Source organism: Hippichthys cyanospilos, chromosome 4 (genome assembly GCF_059441005.1).
Source record: "Hippichthys cyanospilos isolate Australia breed blue-spotted pipefish chromosome 4, RoL_Hcya_1.0, whole genome shotgun sequence".
Lineage (NCBI taxonomy): Eukaryota > Metazoa > Chordata > Actinopteri > Syngnathiformes > Syngnathidae > Hippichthys > Hippichthys cyanospilos.
In genome coordinates this window covers 3,365,653-3,386,361 of record NC_142372.1, presented here as the reverse complement: position 1 = coordinate 3,386,361, position 20,709 = coordinate 3,365,653, and the positions used below count along the sequence as shown (strand labels likewise).

At 40.6% G+C, this 20,709-nt stretch overlaps 3 protein-coding genes across 3 annotated transcripts; all 3 read left to right on the top strand.

The window, feature by feature from the left end:
* The first annotated feature begins 806 nt into the window (after positions 1-806).
* LOC148424314 (ileal sodium/bile acid cotransporter-like) lies at positions 807-4,707 on the top strand. Its single transcript, XM_088413669.1, has 6 exons — positions 807-1,204; positions 1,443-1,561; positions 2,313-2,401; positions 2,480-2,655; positions 2,761-2,918; positions 4,518-4,707. The coding sequence occupies exons 1-6, from the start codon at positions 807-809 to the stop codon at positions 4,610-4,612; spliced, it is 1,035 nt and encodes a 344-aa protein (XP_088269795.1). The 3' UTR covers positions 4,613-4,707.
* A 503-nt stretch (positions 4,708-5,210) lies between these two features.
* On the top strand, positions 5,211-13,515 carry e2f8 (E2F transcription factor 8). The gene is made up of 13 exons (XM_088413300.1): positions 5,211-5,469; positions 6,701-6,927; positions 7,017-7,170; positions 7,991-8,305; positions 8,388-8,549; positions 9,317-9,454; positions 9,531-9,749; positions 9,826-9,898; positions 10,136-10,607; positions 11,486-11,740; positions 11,818-11,950; positions 12,062-12,375; positions 12,917-13,515. The coding sequence occupies exons 1-13, from the start codon at positions 5,460-5,462 to the stop codon at positions 13,088-13,090; spliced, it is 2,646 nt and encodes an 881-aa protein (XP_088269426.1). The 5' UTR covers positions 5,211-5,459; the 3' UTR covers positions 13,091-13,515.
* An 858-nt stretch (positions 13,516-14,373) lies between these two features.
* Positions 14,374-19,214, top strand: csrp3 (cysteine and glycine-rich protein 3 (cardiac LIM protein)). The gene is made up of 6 exons (XM_088413222.1): positions 14,374-14,662; positions 15,818-15,929; positions 17,537-17,708; positions 17,792-17,921; positions 18,662-18,755; positions 18,831-19,214. Exons 2-6 carry the CDS (start codon positions 15,818-15,820, stop codon positions 18,902-18,904), a joined length of 582 nt encoding a protein of 193 aa, XP_088269348.1. The 5' UTR covers positions 14,374-14,662; the 3' UTR covers positions 18,905-19,214.
* Positions 19,215-20,709: the final 1,495 nt, after the last annotated feature.

Genomic DNA, 20,709 nt, shown 5'->3' with positions numbered 1-20,709 from the left:
GTAAGAATGGGAAATCGCAGGCAGTGCCACACAAAACTATAAACGGAACGTTTTTTTTTTCTCGCACATGAGATCGCTTCGACTGAATGTTCGCAGCGGAATGGAGTATTCTAATTTACAAAGCATCTTTAAAGTACCCATTAGGTCCCAACTCGTTTCTTCTCCGGCTTGGAGAATGACGTCAGCGCGTTCTCCCTACAAACCACAAAGACGCCCGTTCGTTTCCATGGCGACTCGATGTTAGCAGGCTTTTGCCGCCACTTAGCGTTCAAAACGTAGATAGGTTCAGGAGAATTCTCGAGTGTGTTTTTTTTTTCAATTTCAATTCGATCTCAAGAGGGAAGATTAGAATATAAATAACGACTTTTGGGCAACAATAGCAGGTTGGGAAACATTTACCTGTATTTCACGAATAAAACATGAAGAGGAAAATTAAGACTTGTATTGCAATCGTAAATAAAAAGAAAAAAGAAGCGCACAAGAATAAATAGGTTTTACGTTCTAAAACAAGAATTCACAAAGCGTGCGCGTGCTTCAAAATCACTGCAGTATCTTAGTTCACCGTTAGATGTCACTAAATCTCCCAGACGGTACTTTTAATGACCACGCTTTGAATATTGACCCTATAAAAGAGACGAATGATTCCTACCCTCAATCTTGCAGAAGCCAGAAACGCACAGAGGGCTTGACGGTTTGGTCGTCTTCACCTTATTGGATAACCGAAATACACTAAAATGTAGGAATTGAATCCCGATGAAGACATGAAGCCGAGCTAGAGACTTGTCTTCTGCCTGCACATTTCCAAGATGTCTACATTCATGGAAACAACTGCAAAACCTGCTGCCTGTCTGTCTGAAGCCACAATCTGCTCTGGTGCCAACTGCCTTCTTCCAACTTCTGAATTCAATGCACAATTGAATCTTGCGTTCAGCATCTTAGTCTCTGTCATGTTGGCTATAATCATGTTCAGCATGGGCTGCACTGTGGAAGCCCAAAAACTTTGGGGGCATCTTAAGAGACCCTGGGGCATTTCTATAGGTTTCCTGTGCCAATTTGGCCTCATGCCTTTTACCGCCTTTGCTTTATCACTTGTCTTCAAAGTACTGCCTCTTCAAGCCGTTGCCATCATCATTTTGGGTTGCTGTCCTGGAGGTTCCTCTTCCAATATTTTCTGCATTTTGCTGGGTGGAGATATAGACCTAAGGTAAGAAGTTCCATTGATAATCTCCAGCGAAGTGATGGGATGTTGTTTACATCGTAGAAGTTGTAGAGAATTATTGTCACAGTACATTACCCGATCATATCATTTTTTACATGACTGCATCATGACAAATGCAGACATGTGAACCCATTTTCATTGCATTAATTATTGGGTACAAAAAAAAAAGCTATCACAATATCCCTTTTCTGGTTCTACAAAAATGTTATTTCTTTCTTTTCAGTATCAGTATGACAGTGTGTTCCACTGCCCTGGCTTTGGGAATGATGCCACTATGTCTCTTCATATACACCTCCCTATGGACTTCTTCGAGCAGTATCCAAATCCCACATGATAAAATTGGTGAATAAACAACTTGTTTTTATTATCGAAATTCTTCCAAAGTGTATTTTTTAAATGGGGGTTTACACTCGTTTCTGCTACGTCAGGCTTGTGTTTTTGTTCTTACATAAATTACTGTATTTTTTGGACTACAAAACGCACTGGATTATAAACCGCAGCAACAAAAATTTATTTTTATTTTTTTTGTCATGTTTAGGTCACATCAGGCTATAAACCACAGGTTGTAACATCAGATGTTTCTGTAGGAAGATGGTACATGGAAGTTTCTTTCCATTTTTGTGATTATTTAAACCCCTTTTTTTTTTCAAAACTGCCTTTTTACATCAACATTTTGCCTTCAACACATGCATGCTTAGAAATAAGAGCAGCACAAACATATTCGCAAAATACCACCAACACATTCAGATTGTAAGAATACTGCACCAACACAACAGTAACATTGTGTTTACTAGGAGAGAGCGCCTCCTGGCAACGAGTAATATAGCAGTTCTAGACCCAAATCAATACAGTGGAGCCCCACCACTTTGTAACGTGAAACAAAAAAACATATGACAGGGACGCCATAACCCAGGGGTCCACTGTACTTCGAAAGCATCTTTTTCTGTCTCCCCTTGTTTCTGAGATTACCCCCTGGTGGCAAGTTGAGAAAAAACTGCAGTTAAAACGCACTGGACTCTAAGCCGCAGGGTTCAGAGCATGAGGAAAAAAGTAGCATCTTATAATCCTATATTCACAGTTTTGTTTTTTCCAGGTATCACACTTGCGACCATGCTTATCCCAATCAGTGCAGGAATGTATATCAAACATAGGTGGCCCCACTTGGCTAAAAAGATCCTCAGGGTAGGAATTTTCATTGTTTTTACCGAAATTACGGTAAAAAAAATCAAGTTTACAGTCTGTTGTATGTTTTCTTTCCAGGTTGGAACTATTACTGGCTTTAGTTCCCTTATCGTTGTTGCTGCGATTAGGTTCCTTCTTTACCAAGCGTCACAGACCATTGCCCTTACCTTTTGGATAATTGGAATTATCTACCCCTTTATTGGTTTGGGGATGGGTTTTCTTCTGGCCTGTTTTGTGGGTCAACCATGGTACAGGTGACAAGTGATGACGTCAACACTTTCAAAGCGTTGCAAAACGAAAAACCCGTTCAAAGCAGGTGTGTGTCATAAATTGCTGAGTTTGTCTAATTTTTTGTTCAGGTGTCGAACAATTGCTGTGGAGACTGGCCTTCAGAATGCCAATTTGTGCACCACCATTATCCAGCTGTCCTTTAAGCCGGCTGATGTGGACGTCATGTTTGCATTTCCGATTCTCTATGGCATCTTTCAGATGGTGGTGTCAGCACTGATTGTTGCAGGTGAGCTCCAAGCATTGACCAGATTTGAAAGCTAGCAAATCTTTGGTGCGCTGCTGTATTTTTCTTAGAAACATCATGTTGGTTAGACAATAATGAAAAAGAAACAAAAAAAACACATTCCAAAAGTTGGGACACAAATGTCAAAATTAAACAAAAGAGAATTAATCGCAAACAAAAAAACAGCACATTACGTAAAAGGACAAGCAAAGAAAACAGAATAAAATACAAAATCAGTAAAAAAAAAAAAAAACCTGACAAAAAACTAAGGAAAAAATAATTTCAAACAAATCCTTACTCAACACAACTGTACATCAAACAATGCGAAGAAAATAGAAAACATCCATCAAAAATATGAAATTATTAAAATAAAAAAAAACAAACAAATAAATTTAATGTTTTATTGCTTTTTTGTGAGTGATTTTTAGGTTTTCTGATACCTTTCATCTTTTCCGAAATGTTCTTGGCTTCTGTTTGTGATTAATTTACTGTTGTTTATTTTTTGAGCAATCTTTTGGTTTGTTTCAACTTTTGTCATGAGTTTTTGTCTTTTGTTTGCAATTAATTTTGCTATGTTTTAATTCCCCTTTGATTTATTGATATGCAGTTATCTTTCATTTTTTGCAATGTGTTTTTGGTTTTCCTTTGCAATTATTTTTTGTTTCTCGATTTTCCATTTGCCTTTGTGTTTTGTCTTTTGCAATGCATTCTTGCCTTTTCGTTTGCTCATACTTTTTTTGCATTTATTTAGTTAATTAGTTTTTCTATTTTGCGATTCAGGGCCACCATACAATTCCCATCGCAAAGACTATATTAACACTCATTCACTGTGATTAAATGAAAAACCCTATTCTGGATTCAGATGGCGCAGAAAACAGTTGGTAAAAAAAAAAAAAAATCATTTTCGGAGGTCCATCATACAGTTTGCTTGCCTCTTAGCTTCAAATCATGCAGACGGAATAAATCAGTAACCATTTCCCAACATATGACAATAAAAGAAACTGGCATCTGTCATCCAGAGCTGTCCAAATGGTTCTAGGAAGTTGCAGAGATGGGATTTTTGATTGAGATCCAGCAAGAAAGCAAAATTAACCACCAAAAGATAAAGCAAGTTTGGGCACTAGAGGTGTCAATAGATCGCCATGTAAGTGCACTCTATTTATGCAAAACTACTCTAAATACTCTGTTTTATATCTGTAAATCATTTGGGAAATGATTTTTTTTTAAACGTGCCCTTGATGCAAACTATCGCTGCTCAGCTCTGTAGTTGCATAATAAAATGATAAAATGCGCAGGGAATATGAGTGCGGAGATCAATGTCCATGGCAATACAACGTGCAATCAAAAGCGGTATAAATTAAACATGTAACATTGCCAAGACAATTTCAACTCGTGAACAGCATGGAGTTAGGTATTAAACATACTATTTCAGAGTAAAAAAAAAATCTATAAATCTTTAACAGGAGTTTGAGATAATGTCCCCATTTGTTTAAAATGCTAGAACGACTCATTGCACCTTCATAAAGCTTCATGCTTCAAATTTAAATGGCCCCAGTGGAAATGATGATGATGGATTGAGAATTGTTGCATTTTACTCCACAGGTTACCACGCCTATAAAAAGTCCCGTGGCCTGGGATCCGCTGACCTAAAAAGTGAAACATCTTCACTGGAAGGGACATGGACACAAGGCGAATAGAGACACTTTCTATGGGGAAAATAGTGCTTTTGCATATCACAGATGAATGAAAAACAACAAGAATGCACAGTTCTGGGATTAAACTGGCTCTGCAGCATTTGGTGGTATGTGGTGGCAGTTTTTCATGTGTTTTATTTTCAATCTGGAGTACCCCCTGGAGTTCCTTCAAGTACCCCGAGGCTACCCGTACCCCCTTTTGAGAACCACTGCCATTGAACATACCCTAATCTGAAGAAGAGATGGTGAATATGGTGTCAGCAACATGTGCTGTGATTTAAAGTGTAAAAGTCTACTAAAACTACAATAAGTGACGAGACTGACTTTTCATTGTGTCATTAGATTGTACTTGCATGTCGTTTCCGATCACAGCGACACTCTCTGGGCACTTTGGGTAGTGTAAATATTAGTTTTTAATCCGGGTTATTGATTTATTTTTTATTCATATGTTTTGGCAACCTGCATGAACTAAATATAGTTCCGCGTCTATAGTTTATAGAAAGACGACCATTAAGGGAAATAATTCTCAGTTTTATGAACAGAAACGATTTTTTTTTCTCGTGACCGCCTCCGTCAGCACAAGGAGGAAGTGGCGTCCGTACGCATGCGCGAAGAGGCAGGGCAAAACGTTGCTAGTCACCCACACAACTTTTCCTCCTCTGAAGTGCTGGCTTCAAGTGGCGCTCGGTTTGGGCGCTTTAACACATTTTGGTTTATTACATCGTTTATCTTTTTACTTCTCCCTTATTTAAACAACAAATAGAGACTTTGATTCTTTCGCAGGAGTAACAGTATTCAAGAAACATGTTAACTATGCCCGAAATGGAAGATTCCTTGTGACCAAAGTTCTATGGAATTTGGTAAGTTTCCTTGTCTTTGATTCAATAGAACGCACGCCATTTTGTTTGCTATCGGCGGGAAGTGCTTCGGGGATTTGTTCGACAATTTTCTGTTTAAACCGAGCGAGTATTGGATGTGACGTTTCATGGTTGTTTCGTGGCGGGGGAAAACTAACACGGTAGCGCGCGTTTGGAAACGACTGAAGGAGAAGTCTTGAGCTCTACAACAAGAAGTAGTAAGTCGAACGACGCAGTCTTGACATGGTGGTGATTCATTTTGAGCAATATTCGATGAGGTAGCGCTAACCTTTGCGCCTGTTAACTGTAGACTCATTCCGCGCCAAGGATTTCAAAAAGTGTTTACCTGCGCGGGACAACTGGTTGACTTCCTGTCTGGCGCGCGCTCATTGGCGCGTTCGCTCTAAAAGGGCGGGAGCGGCCGCGTTGATTCGACGCATAGTTACGTCACTTACGGCTAACTTCAAACTGCTGTTGAGCAGAGATTTCCCCCAGATTTGATTTTATTACTACTTAATGATTCTCATGATAATGTGCGTAGAGTAATTGAACTAAACATTATATGTGTCGCATTATATCGTTCTATCTGAAATCAAACGGTAAAAATCGTCACAGGGTGTGCCTATATTAATATATAATCTCAATTAAATTGGTTGATTTTTTTTCTATAATTTGTTCATTATACATGTAAATTTATTTTACAGTGTTTTTCGTAAATGTTTTTCCATTGATCATAAGATTTTTTCATTTTATTTTTTCATTTAGTTTATTTTTAAGGTTTATTACATAAGATTTTATCGATTGTGTTTTCCATTCGCAGTATATTTTTGCCTATTCAATGTGCATTTTAGTTTTTCATAAAATTGTATTTTTCATTATACTGTATTTAGTTTTCCATCTACCTTGTTTTTCCATTTTTTAAGCCCCCCCTTTTTTCATTATATATGTTTCCTAGCAATAAAACCCCTTGTCACACCGTTTATAATTTGAACATTTTCTCTCATCTAATTAAAAGTTCAAAATGTAAATCTTGATGAAAAAAAATAATCTGTAAAACCACGAAAAGTTACCTGCATTCTAGCTAGGGAACGCTGTGAATGTTGTGTTTTTAAGGGAAACCTTGTCAATTGTTTTTTTTTTTGCCGCCAAAGTCAGTACAGGACATACAGTACATCTTCAAGCATGAATAGGGTCGTATTAGAATATAAAATGTGCTTTTCTCTCTCGTTCTAAGTTGGACGCGTTTGTTACATCCTTGGAAACCACGTGGCGAATACGCAGTTTACCATGGGCCCGCTCACAACTCCTAAAAAAACAGGACAAGCAGGTTCTGTTGATCCATGGACGCCAACTTCCAACCTCAAAATGCTCATCAGTGCCGCGAGTCCAGAGATAAGGAACCGCGAAAAGGAGTTGTGTCCGCGACCTGCTCTATATGAAGTCCCTGAGTCTACTACACAGGTCTGGGGATTTCAGCGCGCGCAAATTGTACGGTGGTAACAGACATGCGCGTACTTACTTCTCATCCGCTTGCTGTTCTTCTCCCGCAGGATGTGGAGAACGGAGATGCGTCTGAGAAAATGATGAGCAGAAAAGAAAAGAGTTTGGGTTTGCTCTGTCATAAATTTCTCGCCCGTTGTCCAGATTGGCCGGACCCGGCAGCCAACAATGAAATGTGCCTGGATGACGTGGCCACTGAACTCAGTATGTCATTTTTGTTGTATTACTTTTAACCACCCACCTATTTTTTTTATTATTTTTGCCTCGAAAAATTGGTGGGCTGCAGTTAGGCATCCCAGAATGCTTTGCTCAACTATTGCAAAGCATTTACTTGGTCAATCATATTTAAAAAGAAATACAACTATTGCAAGCATTTACTTAGTCAATCATATTTAAAAAGAAATACAACTAAAAAAAAAAAAAAAACCTTAGACGCACTGTGTAAAATTTAGAGTTGCCGTTTACTGGTGTTATGTGAATGCAGCACCTGCACTACACATATCGACCGTACTTTAAAGTATATGCCAAGCGAGCAAGTCGGCTAGTAAAAATGCAATTCGCCGTTGGTTTCTGTGCATTATGGAGCAGAACCAGGACATAAAGAAACATTATATATATATATATATATATATATATATATATATATATGTGTGTGTGTGTGTGTGTGTGGTAGCCCTTCATTTTACTCAGTACCGAAAAAATAGCTCTGTTTCAAAAAATTTGGTGGTCCCTGGCTAGATTTCATTTAACATTTGTAACACACTAATGTTTACGAACATAGGAGCAACGACGCTCCCATTTCAATATAATATATATATATATATATATATAATCCCATTTCACTTTACCGCATGCACACATGCACTTTACAAACCCTGCACAGTGCAGGAATGCTGCTCAATACATCAGATTTTGCACTACATGAGATATATATATATATATATATATATATATATATATGACGAGAATTCTCGTCCGCGGCACTGAAAGAGTTACATTTCTGGTGTTTTATTTCTTGGCGCAGATGTGGAGCGCCGGCGCATCTATGACATCATGAACGTGCTGGAAAGCCTGCACATGGTGAGCCGTTCCGCCAAGAACCGCTACACCTGGCACGGTCGGACCAATCTGGCCCAGACGCTGGCCATCCTCAAGGAGGTGGGGGCGGAGCAAAAGTACAAGCGGCAAATGCAGCAGATCAAACAGCGCTTCCTGGATAAGGAATTTGACTTTGATGGCGACGGGAAGGAGAACCGGGACTTGGCGCGCTCGGAGAGCGGCGAGCAGGAACAGAAAGAGCTTTGTTTTGTGGAGCTTCCCGGAGTCGAGTTCAAAGCGGGTAAGCTCGGAGTTGGGAACGCCATTTTTTTTTTTTTTTCGGAGTATCGCAAAGCTACAATGTGTTTATCTTTGATCCCCAGCCTCTGTTAACAGTCGGAAGGACAAATCCCTAAGAGTGATGAGCCAGAAGTTCGTCATGCTCTTCCTGGTTTCGGATCCTCCCGTGGTCAGTTTGGACGTGGCTGCCAAAATCCTGATCGGAGAGGACCCGAGTGCGGATCAGGATAAGAACAAATTCAAAAGTGAGTGGAAATGGACTGGCCCCTTGGTTAAAATTAACATCCTTCCGTTTTCTAAGTAGGGTTAAAAAAAAAAAAGTCATCAAATTGAGGCCATATTTAAATGCATCGGCTGATGTTCAGAGGCAATAAAATGTTACTACGATAGCAAAACATAGTTTTGATTTTATCAACGGTTCTTGCTTCATGATCTATTTCATTTGCTCTTAATTTGAAAAGAACAATGTTCCGTTGCTGACGCCAAGCTCCAACATGAAACGATTCCACCAAGTGGCTGAAAATTTACCTTGAACAAAATTCTATTAATAACTTTCACGCCCCTATACAGTACTCACTATATCTTCATCTTCAAAAAACTGGATTGAGAAAATTACTTCATTATGAAAAAAGATACGTGTTTAATGCCCATATTTTCCCACTTTCATTGATTAATAAGAGTATGAAAAACTTATTGTACATTTGGTATATAAAATGTGTGAATAATCACACGTTAATGAAAAATTATGACTTCTTACATGTATGCTTTGTATCGTTGCTTGCCAACGTCACATGACCTAACTCAGAAAGCCACGAAGCTGTGATTGGCTGTTACATAAGCAATTGCGACGGAAAAGATGCATTGAATTTGAATGCATTTAAATATACTGTAAAGAAAAAAATTGAAGTTGACTTTCCTTTTGAAAAAAGCAGCCAATTAGGTTTATTGATATCCGATTTGTCAATACGCCAATTGGTCGTAAATACATTGTGTGTTTGGGTTCCGTTTACAGCTAAAGTGCGGCGCCTTTACGACATCGCCAATGTGCTGCGGAGCCTGAAACTCATCGAGAAGGTCCACGTGACGGAAGAGCGAGGGAAGAAACCGGCCTTCGAGTGGGTCGGCCCGTATGAACTCCCTCAAGTGAAAAGTATGAAGCCTTTTTTTTTTTTGTTCTCGTGACTCGTCTGTAACAAAACGGTAAATTTGATATGAAACAATTTCAGATGCGACGAGCGGCGCCTTCGTGTACCCGCCCGATAAGACTAAGATGCTGGAGTGCCGCTCCTCATTAGAAAACTGTACCAAGAATCTCTTTTCATCACCGCCTGGCGCCAAGCGAAGCTTCACGCGACACCCCTCGCTCATGAAGCTGGCCAAGAGCATTCAGGATGACCGGCGCAAGATCAGCTCGGCGCCGGCGAGCCCTGCCAAAAATACCTTGGGTGAGACTCCGTGTTTCTATCACAAGAATGCAATTTTCATTTGGGTATTAACTTTGTTTTTTTTAATCTTCCGAAGCTGATAGCGACTTCCCCAACAAAATGGCCCAACTTGCTGCTATTTGCAAGATTCAGCTTGACCAGGAGTCAGCGTAAGTTTTTCGTGCATGGATTCTGATGTTTCATAACAGTATCAGGATATATATTAGTACTTGGGATGGGAAGTTATTGATACCGTTATATGGACAAAAAGTGAATGAAGTTAACGTACTTGGAAGAACAAAGTATGTGTGGATTGCGGGCTGGCAAATATTCTAGCTTTCAGCTTGAAATTGATGTTCCACTCTCATTGGATCAATGATTGACTTTGGATGTACGTGCACCCTCAGAGGCAAGGATCCAGAGGCAGTTCCCGCCGAGGCAAAGACAATCCGGGCCACCTCCGGCCCAGCGGAGCCGCCTCGGGCGTCGCGCACAACTCCCAACGAGGACGCCGGAAGGAACCCGAACGTGCGCGGCGCCCCGCCGGCCTCCCGGCCCTCGGGCGGCGCGGCGTACGTCCCGGCGCAGTGCTCCTCCATCATCCCCGTCTTTTTACCTCAGCAGACGGGCGGCGGCCCGTACGCCCTCTATTTGCACCCGCCGAATCTCAGGCCCAAACCGCAGCCGACCCGTTACGCTGTGCGCTCCATGACTTTTGAGGAGAAAACGGGGCTCGGCCCGATTGCGCCGTTAGCCGCCAGGGGCCAAACCGCGTGGAGGGTCGCGGACGGGAGCCCCTTGCCGCTCAAACGCTTGTGTTCGGATCCGGCGGCGGAGAGCAGTCCGCCCAAAACCAAGCGGGCTGACTCCAACCTCAAGGTAAAGCGCATACTTGCGCGGGTGGTTACAAACGATGCGCCGACGCGTACAATTTGGTCCCGCCCAACAAGCCGCACCACATTAACAATGCCATAATTACAGGTCATTTGTACAAAAAATGTCAAAGTATAGCAATTCTACTTGTGCTAAAAATGATAAACATAGTTTTTTTTTTCATTTTAAGAGCAAATTAATTGGAACATGAAGCAAATTATCGCTATACTGGCTGCTCCGCGAAACGTTGCATGCCTTTAAATTTTTAAGTTTGATACCGATACCATGGTATATAGAGAAGAATTGGGATGAGGCTTTACCATGACAAGCCAAATTTTGGCGCCCGTTGAGGGCATTTAAAAGAATATTGGCCATTAAATCCTATCCTATCATTCAATAGGGCCGTGTAAAAAAAAAATAAAAAACTGACAAATAAAGACAAGTCTGTTACCTTTACATCAACGAGTTCTATCAAGCCTCCCGCCAAAGTTCAAACCATTCCAACTTAAGAATTCATCTGATACCTAGTTTGATTGTTTTCCTCAAATTTCGAAATCAGACAAAAATAATTTCATATTTGGGGCCATTATTTGTAATCTGTCCATTATTTGACCCATTCTCACATTCCAAATTAAAAAAAATTGAGCCTGTCGTTACTGCTACATTTTTTACATACTTAAGCCAAAATTGAAAATGTTTTGGTTTTCTCTTCTCTAACGTCTACATTTTTTTTGACTGACTCCAACTGATTCATGTTTCAGCTTACATTATTAATTTTAAAAATACAAATGTTATTCAGCTTTCACCCCAAGTTTGTGCCGATTTTGCTTAATGGAATGACTACCAATATTCCTGACAATCTTTCCTCTATGTCCAACCTTCAGGACGCGTCTCCCGTGCAGCAGCGCGTCCACCAAGCTCGTCCCAAGACCCTCCGCAGTTGTCAGCTGTCCAGTCGGCCGGCGCCGCGCGTCCTCCACCTGGACCCCGAATTCATCAACACCCCCGGCGGCGCGGCGCCCATGCTGGAGCAGAGCTTGGAGACCTTCCTGGACAGGGACGACAAGGCGGCCACTTCAGATTGCGAGACGGCTTTGGCGGGCGCCGCCGCGCTCACGCCCGGACAAATTCACACTGAGGTAATCGCGCGTGCGCAAAATCAATGAGGGAAAAAAATCATTTGACTGCAGCTCATTGGTTTCTTGATCCATGCCAGACCTTAGTGCCAGCAGGGTACCTGATCCCGCTATCCCAGCAGCCTCTTATCACCTACAAGGAGAACCAAGGCTCAGCAGTAGAAAGCAACAAACCATCTACTCCTGCTTATGTCTACCAAACACCCACCGCAGGTACTGAGGATCCAAGCATGCGCACCCCAAAAAAAAAAAAAAAAAAAAGTTGTCATATAGTCAGTAAAAAGCGACGAATTCCAAAACAAGATCTGTTACACCTCCCTGCAGGCTCCAGACCTCCGCCGGTCCAGGAAGTGACCCCCACCAGCTTCCGCCTTCACGGAGCGCACACCGCCACGTCTCCGCACGTGAGCCAGCAGGTCCCGCGCCTCCGCGGCCCCAGTCCGGCCATCCTCAACTTCACCCTGCAGAACCTGGGCCTGATCTCCGGGCCGGGAAGCGCCTCGGCCTCGCCGCAGACCCCCGAGCGCTCCGGCGCCGTCCTCGGCCCCCTCAGCGTGCAGCAGCGAGGGATGCTTTTCGTCAAGCCGCTGGCCGTGCAGCAGTCCCCGCTCCCGGTGGCGCTCATCAGTATTCAACAGGTACGCCTTTGACTTGTGATGGCGCGACCCGTCTCGCCATAGCAGGGGATCATTTCCGAAAGGGGAAATTTGCTAGAAAGCTGTCATTATTTTATATTAGTTTAATAATAGCCCCTCTTCCCCCATTCTTTTTTAACCGAATCACAAATTGGCACTCAAATGCTGGCACTCCATTCCGGACTCCGCTCCCGTGCTTCTATCCAGCAGCGTGTCACATTTCCTCATAACTACTGGTCTACTAATGTGCTTTTACTTATTTCTTTTTTTACATGATTTCACTCCTCTCGATGAGGATCTCGGTTTAAAGGTAAAGGCTAGCGCAATTAAAATATCTATGCATCTTGAAAGAGTGCCATCCAGAGGAGCAAAAAATATCAAACGTGCTACACGAGGCTTCATATAATCACCGCCATATATTAGTGATGAGAAAATGAAGCCTCGTGAAGTACAAATAAGAAAATGCTTTCATTTTTCCCATGACTACCGTTTGTATATTTTGTCAGCCATGAATTGAATATTGTGTGTGGTCTCCTTGCTTTAGCCTTTAATGAGCACCCCCAATGGAACGGCACTCCCCCAGCACAGCTTCTTCCACACGCCGGTGCCCGTTTCCCCCCTGGCCGCCGGAGGGAACTCCCCCAGCGGACACTTGGCCCCCAAAACTCTTTACATCCCCCAAAGGAAGTTGGACGTCCACGCTGAAGAAACACTTTGATGCCTGGGGTGCTTTATGGGTTAATTGTCACCACTTATTTGTTCAGCATTTTGCCAATATTCTGGGGGGGGTTCAACAAATTTCTCAGTTGAGTTAACGTGCGCGATGAGTTAAACTTGAGGAAAAGATGACCTGCCTAAATCGTATGGCTGGTTTTTTTTTTTGACTGAAAAGTGTAAAAGGAAACCCACTTATTAGATTTTTTTTTTGCCTCAAATACAAAAAAAAAACCTTTGCACGTTGTACGTTTCAGAATAACCTTTCACAGTGAAATTAATAAGTACGTGAATATTTCTAATTTTCTGTCAACTTAACCCGACTTTGATGACTTGTTTAATTTATATGGAATAAAACGTATTTCTGATATCCTGCTTTATGTGAAATGGTAACATGGAAAGCATTAAAAAAACGTTTAAAGATCATAAGACTCAGTCTTTTTTGGGGGGGGGGGGGTATGTAGCATGTGTAAAAAAGTAACACATGGTCTCTAAAACATTTTTTAATATGTACAAAATGTCATGACTGCATATTTAAGAGCCAGTTAGAAATTATCGCTAACTAAATGTTTGTTTTTACATTGCGTGTAAAAAAAAAAAAAATCATATTACAGTATTAATAGGAAAATGACGCGCTGGTGAAATTATTTTACTCCTCTAGGTGGTGCTGTTGCTTTAAAGATAAAAGCTAGTGTAATGGCATTGCATACAATTTTAAGCCAAGGGTGCCATCTAGAGGTTATCCCTCGAAGTTATTGAATGTTTATTTTGTTGTCAAAACGAAGCAGTGTTTTGGCACAAATCCCAACAAAAGGTAATCCATTACAGTAATTTATTACCAATGACTTCAGTACTTAAATATTTTTTGAATTCAACTGTCACTTTTAGACCTTTTAGCCATACACTTGGGGGAAATAAAACATAAGTACCTGCAATTGAATGTATGGACTTAAAAATACGTTTTTGGGATTCCATGAGTTACCTAGTCAAAAGTGCCATTATGCCTAAAAGCTCTCTTACTAAATCAGGGGTGTCAAATTAATTTTCATAGTTACAACTCATTAGGCTGTTATGAAGAAACAAGTAAAAGCATAAAAGTAGTAGATATGATTTTTTTTTTTTTTTGCGGGCCACATACCGGATCTGGCCCCCGGGCCTTGAGTTTATCACCTATGCACTAAATGATTTCTGAGTCATCCAAAGACAAATCAGTCCGAATATCCAGTTTCCCACTCGGATGAATACGCCCGAATTCCAGAAAAGCTTCCGCGGTTAAAATAGCGACGCGGTAACGCGCGCAAGCTAGCAGTCAGCCAGTGTCCGGGCTTTACTGCGTGTAGGTAATCCCAAAGCCCCGCGCGCAGCTGTGAATGGGCAACAAATGTTTTAGCGGCTGACGGTCAAGGCCCCGCTTTGGCCGCCGATGAAGGGTCAGAGAGCTTGGCTCTGTCACAAGTTATTTTTGGATGATACTTTCATGGAGGCGTCACCGCCGATGGTGAGATGGGGCCTTATTTAAGCCGGGCCCCAGCAAACAATGCCACTGCGGGACACCAGCGCACAGACGTGACTCAAGGTAAGCTCCCGTTTAGCTCACGCTACCGTCGCTGATTATTTTATGGCGCTTTTGTTGGTATTTTTATATCTGCATATTGGCTCCTGTTCAGCATAATGTTCGTTCATGTTTCTATTCAGGAAATTTTGCAGAGCGTTGCTGTGAGGTCGTTGACGTGCACCAATATAAGACGGGAATTTTTATTCTTCTGTATAACGGGTCTTGAGAACACTTAACGGGTCTCGTTTGAAAATTGAATGCATTTTTATTCGGTCCCAGACGGGCGGATTATGGATTATTGATCGAGAATATTGAGCGCGTACTTGACTTTGTTGGGTAGCAGGAATGAGTCAAAAGCTATCAACCAAAAATAAATGTAAATACAGAAGACAAATATACACACACGCATATATATATATATATATATATATATATATATATATATATATATATATACACACACACACACACACGTTTAGTAGCAAAGAACTAAGCCTCATGAAGCACTTGTGATATTTTATCACCCCACTAGATGGTGCTCTTTTTTAAAAGATAAAAGTTAGTGCAATGGAAATGTAGTGAATTTCCAAAAGTTTAAACAGAGGGCCATCTAGAGGGGCAAAAAAAAAAACAACTAAAGTGCTTCATGAGGCTTCATTTTCCCATCGCTGCTACTCGGTATGCAGCAGTGTAATAGCGCTTCAATTTTAGCCGCAGAATTTCTTAATGTACTCATTTTTATTGGTATTTATCATAGACATATTTATTAATTCAAACATTCTCAGGTAAATTACGCAATGGGAAACAGAAAATTATTGCTGAGCAATGAATAAATAAATTCCGCCTGATTTTTTACAGTGTACAACGCATTTGAATGCACCTTTCGTCACTGAGCAACGTCAACACTTCCGTTTTTTTTTTGGTTTGTTTGTTTGTCTTTGTTTTTTTAAATCGGGGTATCCGATTTGCTGAGTCTCAAAGCGTGAGAGATAAACGTAACGAGAGAAGGTATTATGTCGGATCATGAGATGTCCTGGTACGCTAAGAGGCTAAAGTTGCTAAGCGCCGGTACCACCACAAGCACTGGACTGGAACCACATCCATCCCAAAAAAAATCCAAAACAGTCTCGTCATGTACTGTATGTGTTTTTTTATTTATTTCTTTTTGAATTTAAGATGCCAAACTGGGGTGGCGGCGCAAAGTGCGCAGCCTGCGAGAAGACGGTCTACCATGCGGAGGAGATCCAGTGTAATGGAAGAAGTTTCCATAAAACCTGCTTCATTTGCAGTAAGGACATTTTTTGTCTTTCTTCCCAGCCAATAGCAGCAAAGATAGCCATCAAAACAACAATAGGACGACTGAGTGGAAATCCTACCGCCATATTTGGAGTCACGTGACCAACCGCAGCTGTCTCACTCTTCATATTTGTCCAGTTTCGCTTACAACCACATACTGTGCGATGACTAGTTTGTTCCACTGGGACGCCCGAAAGGTCTCTCAGATAAGCCCGTCCCTCTTTCTTCAAGCTTCACCTCACACTCGCATCTTTCGCTATGAATAGAAATGCAACGCGCGGAAATATGCGTAATGGCTCCGCTGACTGATAAAATTTGCTAGGTGCTGCTTTTGATTCACCATCACTTCAGTTGGACACGCTGTCCGGACGCAGTCACGCTAGCTTTCTCAGATAGAGACTATTTGTTTGTGTCCACTGGAGTGGATATTAGTTTTTGGTTGAAATATTTGGACTCATTCAAGCTTAGCAGAGGACATCCCGGCATGTTCGGGTTCAGGTGGGATGCACTTAACTTTGCTGTCTTGCTGAGACAAAATGGACATAACAGTGGACACAAACGAACAGGCTTTGTCTCAGGAATACATCTTATAAATGTGATGCAATTTCACAAAATCAGGCTCATGTTTCCAAAGATGAAAAATTTTAATTGATGTATTCAATGTCGACACTTGATATCCTCAAAAGTGATGGGTCATACGTGAAGGTGGCTCAAATATCGACAAAGTTACAGCGATTAGAAGAATGCCAAGTTGAAATCGGCGGTCTCGAGAAAAACTTTGAAACTTAAACAATCGAGTGATTCAGCATTAGAATTCTGCTAGGTTTTGTGGAAATTCGCATTTCTATTGAAAAAACAAACAAACTGATATTTTACCAAATGCACTTTTGTTTTTATAGTTTTAAAAAAACTTAAACCTTGCACTTTGGAGAGTATATGCAGCTGAACTGAGACAATTGTTGTTGGGGAAAAAGAAAAAACAAACATACATACACCCATTAAAAAAAACCCTCGTGTTTATATAGGATTGGGAGTGAAAAAGTTAATGGAAAGTTTCATCTACCATTCTTTTATTTTCATATACAGTGCTAGGATTATAATTTGAACATTTGGGCTGCTGGGAAAAACAATCCGAGAATTTAACGAGAACGTTTTTGTAGAAATCCCAAACAACTCTGGAAAATTCTAATTTTCGTCAAAAACTCAAAACTAATCTTTGCGACATAAGCCCGGTTTCGCAGCGACGCATCACAAATCATATCATTTAAATCTACTATTATATTCGGCCATGAAAGAAATTTGCCCAAAACACTTGCTATTTTTCCTTCATTATTTCTTCCTCGATTAGGAATGATTCCTGACAAATCGATCCAAACGCCATTAATATTGATATCAAGTCAGTGTCAAATTGCTGCAATGAGAATAGATCGGTCCAGTAATTGCTGTGATTGTTTAAAAAAGTACAAATATTTCTGAGTCAATTATTTCAACGTGCTGGTATCGCTATCCGTGATATCAGCACTGACTGTATTTGGTATCGATACCAAACAATGCGGTATCGCATACAACCACCTGAGTGTATCGGTTTGCTCTCCACAGTGAGCTGCCGGAAGGGACTTGACAGCACCACGGTCGCCGCGCACGAGTCTGAGATCTACTGCAAATCCTGCTACGGCAAGAAATACGGGCCAAAAGGTTACGGATACGGCCAAGGGGCCGGAGCTCTCAGTTCCGATCCGGTCGGACATCATGGCAACCTGCAGCCTGATGAGTATGGTCAAGCTAAGTGGACTAGACAGCAAAATCAATGCCCAGATTGCAAAATCATGCTAGGTTGATTGCATTCTTTTCTAGCTCGAAACCGCGCCAAACTTCCACTAACTCCACTTCAAACAAGTTTGCCCAGAAGTTCGGAGGCTCAGACCGCTGCCCTCGCTGCTCCAAAGCCGTCTATGCGGCCGAGAAGGTGATGGGAGCGGGACAGGTATGAAGACTTTCAAAATAAGACGCGACTAAGTATTCTTTTCATTGCAGTCACACGTTTGCTATTGCATGCTAATTTATCCTATTTTGGCACTTCTTCTACGTTTCATGACCGATTTAAACCATTTCAACGTCAACATGTTCAGAAAATTCTTGCTTGCCAGGCTATTATTATTGTAATGCCTAACTTTTACGGTTTTCCCACAATTCAACTTTTTTTTTTTTTAAATCTTATTTCTTTTTATGCTGCCATATTTTGGCATTCAACTTTGTCAACATTTTTTGACTAATGTAAACCATTTCAACTTAGATACGTTCCGAAAATTCATACTTTTCATGCAATTATTTTTCTCATTCCCAACTCTGACAGTTTTCCCACAATTCCCCATTTTTCACAAGAAAAATTACGCTTTTATTCCCATAGCGCATAGTTCTTTGGACATTCTCATATTTTCCTTGTGACAAGAACAGCACAAGCAAAACTCTGTCAATCCTTTGCGATTATTTCCTTCGGCCAAACATTCGCTCCTCAGTGGGAATGATTAAGTGAAAATAATTATTGATCAAGTTATTAATTGATCAGTTGTCTATCAATCCATTAATCATTGCACCTCTACTTGTAAATGTTTTGTCATATAAGCTGGTCCATTCAATGACTTCTGCGCCATATTTTGCTTGTGTAATGTAAAAATATCCATTTTTAGTGTATTAACGTAGATAATGCCTCATACACGTTTTCAGCCTTGGCATAAAACATGCTTCCGCTGCGCTATGTGTGGTAAAAGTCTGGAGTCCACCACTGTGACCGACAAGGATGGAGAGATCTACTGCAAAGGTACAAATGTTTCTAAAAATGTTTCAATCTAAAATTGGCAACAATAAAATTTTTACTTTTGATTTTTCTCTGCAGTGTGCTATGCCAAAAACTTTGGGCCAAAAGGATTCGGACTGGGCAATGCCGCTATGCTGGAGGAACGAGACTGAAAACTGGATGTTGGAAAGGATTGACTAGCCTTAAACTAGTGTTGGGAAAATGAAGCCTCGTGAAGCTTTTATGACTTTTTTTTTTGCTCCTCTAGCTGGCACTGTTTAAAGATGCATTGGAAATTGAATGCATTTCCATTACATTAGCCTCCAACTTTAAACCAAGAGCACCCTCTAGAGGAGTGAAATAGTTGTAAAGTGCTTCATGAGGCTTCATTTTCCACATCACTACCTTAAAATAACATTGTTACATCAAAACACTGACTTTACTCTGGTTTATGTTTGTAATAAATCATATTTGATCTTGGTAGAGTCTTTCACTTAAGTAGGTTTTATTACACAACTTCCAAAATGTTTAAAGGGAGTATGTGTAATTTTCCACATGCGCCCGTGAGAGCTTTAGGAGCATTACGGTAAATTCACACACTCCTCCTCCGTTTGTCCGTAGCTTTCAAAGGCATGGTGACCTCTAGAGGAGTGCCACCCCCCAAGTAATATAATTTCATGATAACTAGACCTATGATTATATTTAAAACATACTGGTGGTCAATAAGAACACATTCATTTGCAAGTTTTTGACATTTATGATGATTACATTTTTTAATTTTTAATGAAAAACGAATTAAATCTTACATATTGTCACTTTAACAAGACACTGAAGTAAAAAAAAAAAATCCTCAAAACAAATTTGTCTGGAGCTACAAAAAAAAACCCCTCATAATGAAGGCAACACATGTGTTAAGTGTTTATTAGCGATATAAGCCAACTAGCAAAATGACTTTGTAGGTTACGTCATAATTAAATGCGTCCAACGGAGAATAACCACGTGACTACTCTGCTGTAAAATGGCGCTTGAAATTCAACCCCTTTACAGTATTCATGCATTATGTCATTAAATTTTAATGTAATTTTTATTTTGACCCTGAACCCGAGCAACAAAACAATTATAACTCTACGTGTCATTCCAAATATAAACTGATGAAAACGTGACATCCCTTTAGAAATAAAAACAAATCAGCCAGTTTATTACTAAATATGTCTGGATTGCGTTCTTACCGTGACTTGTGTTTTCGAACATCATTGGCAGCTCCTCGATTTCGGCCATTGTAAGATGTTGGTTTTCCAATGATGTTTTGACAAATTTTGATTTCAAAGCAAAAACGCAGGAAATCCTTCCGGCGTTCTCAACGCTCACGGCGAAACTCAAAAAAAAAAAGAAAAAAAGAAGAGAGATTCGCGTAGTGCGGGTGTGTCCGAACTACGTCCTCGAATGTTCTTTCTCCCGACACACCTGAACCAAATTATCAGTTAATCAGAGGCCTGTTTACGACCCTGATGTGAAGCCGATTTAGAGGGGGAAGAAATCAGGAAAGCAAAGATATCGGCCCTCGAGGACCGAATTTGATACTCACACACTGAGCGTAAAATGATCTTATCAGCTTGATTATTTTTAAAGATAAGTTACATTTACTAAGAAACTACAAGTTTTAGTACTTTGAATGTGTATTATTTAAAATTTAATGGATGGGATGTAAAATGTCCTCCTATTTTGGTACGACTCATTTTCACGTCCTTCCTTTTTTTTTTTTTCCTTTTCCAGCATTTTTGAAAGAGCGCCAGTGAGCCGCTAGGGCGGCGCTAAAGAGCCCCAGGTTGCCAAACCTTCATCTTTAAACCAAAGAGCATAATTTAGGGTAGTAGCAAAATGTCACAAGAGGCTTCATTTTTTTACTAATTATTTTTGTCAGGTTTGTAAACTTTCAGTGCGGTGAAATATCACACAAAGCCTGCAAATGACAAAAAAA